This window comes from Helobdella robusta, assembly GCF_000326865.2.
Source record: "Helobdella robusta unplaced genomic scaffold HELROscaffold_14, whole genome shotgun sequence".
NCBI classification, from domain to species: domain Eukaryota; kingdom Metazoa; phylum Annelida; class Clitellata; order Rhynchobdellida; family Glossiphoniidae; genus Helobdella; species Helobdella robusta.
Genome location: NW_008703782.1, coordinates 2,759,558 through 2,766,107, shown reverse-complemented (window position 1 = coordinate 2,766,107; position 6,550 = coordinate 2,759,558). Strand labels below are relative to the sequence as shown.

Below are 6,550 nucleotides of genomic sequence, written 5' to 3'. Positions count from 1 at the left end.
ATGGCTCGAATCATTAAATAAATTTTTATGTGGCATAATAGAAATAAATTATTCTATTTATTATAATTCTCAAAAATTGTTGAAAACTTTTTAATATTTTCTGAATCAATTATTTTGTGTATTTTTTAGATGCACATGTGCAATGATATATGTATGTAGGGAATGTAAATTTTCACGTATTTATTGATATATTGGGTAAACATTAACCTGGAACAAAAAGTCAGGTCTGAGTTTTGACGGGACAAGATACTTACCGACCCAGACCTTCAAAATCATGCTTCCACAAAACGATAATGTAACTTGCCCATATTTAAATTATATTAGCTTGGATTTAAAAAAAAATGTTTAACAAAGCCAGAAAAAATTCGTTAACTTTTTTTCAAACTAATTATCTGGCATGTGAACATTGTCAAAACTGAAAGTTGAGCAAATAAGAACCCCTCCACTTAATATTTAAAGACGTTCACAAATAGTTACCGCAAACAAAATTTTTTCTATTAATAATAATTTATGACAGACGCAGGACTGCTTACGTATCATGCCTATATATGACCTTTCTTGCCAAAAAGACGTACCCACGTACACACATTATGTATGTACAGTACGTGCAAGCACCGTGCATTTTAAATAAATTTTATCTATTGTCCGTAGATCGCCTTCTATAATAGTCCTCGAGTTTCGGGAAGACAGTATTCAAACCAGGCTATCGCTTAACTGTTAGAGACGTGACACTTCTACCGACTGAGCTAACTAGCCAATCGTACCTATCTATTCTTTATATGTAACAATTGAGAAATAGATTTTTCACAAAATTTCAAATAAAAACTGAAAAATAAATAAATGAATAAAATAAATGATTTATTATTAAAAACTTAAACTTTAAAAATTGTGCGTGTATGTGTGTGTATATGTCTGTGTGTGTGTGTGTGTATACGCGAGTAAGAAATGACCTGCCCATGTGCTGCCTTCGCATCAGACCTATATAAGACATGCTTCACAAACCGCAGCCATCACCGCGCTAGTCACATCAGTTTTTATATCGTCGTCCAATTTGGAGAAAAAATTGTGTGGCTATTAAAATATTTGTAAAAAATAATTTTTTAACGGGTGTTTAATGGGAAATAACAAAAAATAATAATTAATTAAACTCAACCTGGCTCATATTAATTAATTTTATATCCTAACTTAAATAATTGGTTAATTTATACCAGATTATTTAAACTTAATTAAATAATGTTGAATTAATTAACAATAACAATCGATTAAAACATTAATTGGCATTCAATTTTTTTAATTTAAAAAATGTAATATCGTGTCGTGAACATGTGTTAATTCTAATTAGAATATACAATTTGTATTTTGTGATCGTTATTGTTTTCATAAACTGGTGAAAATTTCATCCCTACAAGCTTGAATTGATGCGTTTTTAAGAGTTTATTGGAAGAAAGTTAACAATTTATTTGTCGATAATAACTGTAAATTATCATTTATTTCAGGTAAGTTCTATTATATTCAATCATACATTAAGTAAATCACAATAATGATATCATATGTTGGCATTTTTTTAGACGAATGCTAGCTGTTACATCTTAAATGATGAAAAAATATTTTTGGCGACTAGCAGCCAACAATTTTTAAAATGATTCGAATTAAAAGTTTGGCAAATTTTCAAAATTTTTTACCAATTTTGAAAATGCGAAGCTCTCAACCCTCGGTGTTTAATTAATTTTTTCACTTTTAAAATGTCATGTATAATTTATTGAATATTTTTTTAATGGAGATTTTTTTTAATTTTGTGACCAACACAATTTATTTTGCAATTAATTTATTTCTAGATATACGTTGAAATTTTGTGCTATATTTTCCGCTAAGGAATATTTATATCTTATAAATTTCCTAAAAGTTGTTTTACTGATTATGATTTGTACCAATGCCAATTTTAGAGAGTTAAAAGACAAACGAAATGTACAATTGCTCAAATGCTTGGCTTAATTGTAAGTATCAAACGCATCATTTAAGATTTACTTTGCAGTTGATCCTGATAAAAGTAACGCCAAATACAACTTACATACAATCTCAGACAATTAGATAAATTGCAACTTTTTAAAATACTAAATCCCATAAAAAATTTCTTGTGAAAATCTTTAGTTATGTAAGAAAAGCAAAATGATACAGATGAAATATTGAAAAATTGTAATATTTTTTATTACAACTATTTCTGTAGATGCATCATAATTGATAGATTAAAGAGAGAATATTAAAGTGAGATAAACTACATTTTGTACATGCGTGTACATGTATATGTACGTACACGTACCTACATAACCGCATAATGTATTAAAATAGAAATACGGAATAAAAAGCCCGTTAATACTTTTTTGGTGAAACGTTTCAATTCAATTATTATCTCCTCAGATCTAGTCACTCAACCAACTAACCAGGCAGTCACCCCTATCAACATTTTAACAATCTCATCAAACAAACACATCAACATATAAACTATATCAAGTCATCAACACGTTAAACCTGTAAACCATATTAAACATATTAAACATCATGAAAAGTATCAACCCATCCCAAAGCCAGCAATCCAAATGGGAACGTCGTCCCGTGATACATTCCCACTAACGTATCAAATTTGTTATCCAACTTAATGCATCAGAAAATCCTAGCGAAATATCTATCCATCATACTCCATCTCTCTACTTCTCTTTCAGTTTTGTTTGGCTTCCTTTTTCAGTTTTTGCCATTTCATTTTAGCACACCATTTTTTTTAAAGACACGCTGTTTTAACATATTTTGTGATTTAAATATGTAATATTTATTTCACAATTATACCATGTATCATTGCTTTTTGTTATTCTTCATAAATATATAACATATGAACACTTTCTAGGCAATACAGAGTTGTTTACTGAATCAATTCTATATAACGAAGTTTCTATAGGAACAACGAATTAATATCCCGGAACCATCAAGTTGGTTCTACAGAGGTCCGACTGTATGCATATTTAGTAAGAGGGCGTAAAAAGTAGAGGTAGTTGAATGTTGTGGGTTTACATTTTTAGCGAACCAAAACAAAAACAAAAAACAAAAACAGAAAATAAAAAACTAAATGAAAAAACTTTTTTTTTTCCTAAAAAAAAGTGCGAAAGGTTCTAAGAGCGTGAAAATGCAGAGAGGCAATTGTGTTTAATTGAAATTGTCTGAGGATTAAAATTTTTTTTGTGAAATTTTTTTCAACAATTACGATTTTTCCCACTTCAAACAAAAATAATTGACTGCATATGTTGCAAATGTTCAATGTTTTTTCCAAACAAGTTTCAAGAGCGTCCCTCGTTTCGTCTGCTTTTCGTTTTAAAAATTTTTTAAAAAGTTCTTTAAAATTCGTTTACAATTATTTTTGCTTATTTTTTGATGGCTTTTAATATAATTTCAAACATGCACACGAACACGCACGTATGCCTCACTCATACGCACACACGCAAACATAAAGGCGCACACACACAAGTGAAGATTTTTTAAGTTCATTGCGGCTTTTTATCGAGGAATGTAACGCAAATTTATGCGTTTCACTATGCGTAGTGTTCATTAGAATAGATAGCGTGAGTGTGTAAAAGTGTTTAAATTCAAAATAATAATTTTTATGTTACTCTACCAAATTTTAAAAATTGTCATACATTTTTCAAATTAATTCTTTAAAAAATGGAGCAATAAAAATACGTCACCACTACCTACTGCTGAGAACATTCATCATCTCAATTTGAGCAGCTAATTTAAAAATGATTTTAAATTAAAAAAAATTAAATGAAAAAACAACATGATAAACGATGACACGTTATTTCCTAGGAATGTCATAGAGGCTCGAACGAAAGTTAGTTACAGGTAAGCAAAATGTTGAAAAGTTTTGTTTCAATTTTTTGCCACTTATTAAATGCGAAATTGGTAAAAAATATATTTAAGAACTTGAATGCTATTATGTAATGAAACGTTAAACTGTGAAATTTCATTACAAAAGTCAATTGAATTTAGTTGATGCCAATATGACATGCAGTCCTATTCTGTCTCGGCATATTCAACTTCATAACTTTTATTCACTTATTTGATATGTTGTTGATTATGAAAAAAGTTTGAAACTTTGAAATGGAATATTGTGACCTGTAACAATAATGGAAAGTTGCTGAAACACAAAATAGTTTTCTAAATAGTTCTCAATAGTTCAAATAAACGTACGATTACGACCAGATATGAAAAAAATGCTCATTTAAATAAAAATTCAGTTGTGATCTGAACCTTTTGTTAAATGATGTTTTTTAAAATATTCATTTGAATATTAACGAAATTTAGAATGCATTATCATCAACTTATCAATCATCTTCTCTTTACTTACGAACCTAAATTTGTTTGATTTGTCGCACATTCGTCTGCTCACGTCTCTTACAATTGATTTCTTTTTCTGGGCAACTCGCTTAATTAACATGAGGTCGTTCATATTCAGTATAAACACGTTCGAAAGTGCAGTTTCTAACATTTTGTCTAACTGACATTTGACAGATTGAGGTGTATTTTTTAAAGTATTAATGGCCACAGAGTGAAAAATAAAGGTAATATGGTATAATTATATACGTGTTTAAGCGTTGTTTCGAAGTAAAATCTTTTTTTTCCATTAAGACTTGTTTCAATAGTTTTAATCGGCGTTGAAATTAAAAAACGCACTTTCTATATACTCAGTTAGTTTAATGAAGGATTTTGTGAGAATATAATTTTTCGCAATTATGCTGATTTCCATTCTGTTAATGTACCATAATTATTTGGACGATTGTTTCTGACATATAATTTGTGTTAAGTCTTGAAAAGATTTGTAAGAGAAAATATAAAACTTTAAATGAAATTATCTCGTCACGTTCCGTTTTTGCCAGCAATTCCAAAAATTGTCACACGTAGTTAATAACAATTTTTGTATTTTATCTAAATAGAATCACAAATTTATGGCCAAATGCAGAAGTAGGTAATTTCAATTTTTATGCTGCGTCAAATAATTTTCCATCGCGTTCGAAGAATTTTATTAGTTTCGAAATGTTTTCAATAGAGTAATGGCCAGACTTTCCGAATTCGTTTCATTTTTTTTTTTATAAAAACGTATTGAAATTTTTGCCAATGTTGTCAGCCGTACTTCGACCTGACTCATATAATGGATAGGAGAATAGGATGTACGTACATCTGCGTACGTGTGTTTCAATACTGAGATGACATACAACTGATCGTGACAACCAAATGCTAAGATTATACCATGGATGTATATATATATATAATAAAAAACTATATATATAAATTTTAAAATTTTAAATAATTTCTAGATAAAAGACAGAAAATAGAATAAGTAATTCAAATTTAAAGAGACGTTGTAGTGTGCCGTCTGAACAATCTTTTATTCAGCTATAAAATAACAAAAGTGACAATAAAATGAAACAAATTGACAAGTTGAATAGAATAAGGTTAACGAATAAAATTAAATAAAATTAAATAAATTAGAATAAAATAAAATAAAATATGAAGTAGAGTATTAATTTAGTCTACGAAGCCCTTCATTCGGAAATAATGAATACAACTAGAGTTAATAAATTTCAAAATTGATTAAGTCACATTTCTATCGCAATTAAAAATTGCATTGCAGATCTAAATGGGACCATTGCAGAAATGATCAGACCAGATAATGTTTACAAGAGATAAATTAAATATTTTAAATAAACCTAGAGTTGAGATTTCGAATGTATTTATTTTTACTTTTAAATGTTTAAAGTCGTCAATCTAGTTATTTTGCAAGTTGCCCGAGTATTTAGATATTTTATAATTTTTAGAATTTAGAAAATTAGTCTCGTGACAGACTCTTAATGTGAACTCTTTTATTATCAAAGCCAAGTAAAATCAAAATAATCAAATAAATAGACAAGCAAAATAAAATATACAAATAAATAAATACAGTTAATTGTTAAAAAGATATGGCTAGTCATCGCTGCTCGTCATTCAAAAATGAGTATAGTGATGATAAAGTAGTATAAAAATTACATATTGTTCACGCATTATTTCTATCGCAATATATGGCATATGATGATGAGATTACATTATTAATTAAGCTATATCTAAATTGATCAGTCCATTTAACATTAATAAAAGACAGATTGAATGGATTGTAAAAACCTATGGGTGAAATTTCAAAAGTGTTTATTAAAATATTGAAATGTTTAAAATCGTTTAAAATGTTGTCTTTTAAATTGTTTATATATTTATTAAGTTTATATTGTTTAGATTTCATGAAGTTTGTTTCATGGCAAACGGTCAGCTCGAGTACTTCAATGGTATCTTTGCTGAGGACAGCGATGTCAGGTCTCAACGATTTGAATAGATTCGATATTGGCTGTACCATTTCTTTTTCTAAATCTGCAAAAATCTCAATACCCGGCCTTGCGCTTGCCCTGATATTATCGATTATCAATGTGAGAATTTTGTTGTGGCGATTCGTATATCTACTCAATGCTGAGGCTGAGCCACA

General features: G+C 28.6%; 1 protein-coding gene across 1 annotated transcript in view; it reads right to left on the bottom strand.

The window, feature by feature from the left end:
- Positions 1–6,073: 6,073 nt before the first annotated feature.
- The window catches only part of HELRODRAFT_168944 (hypothetical protein), a gene marked incomplete at both ends in the record, with an annotated part of 2,954 nt that continues 2,477 nt past the window's right edge, over positions 6,074–6,550 (bottom strand). Inside the window, one exon of the mRNA XM_009014786.1 lies at positions 6,074–6,198. Coding sequence (XP_009013034.1) covers positions 6,074–6,198 — 125 coding nt within the window. The remainder of the gene's footprint in view (positions 6,199–6,550) is intronic.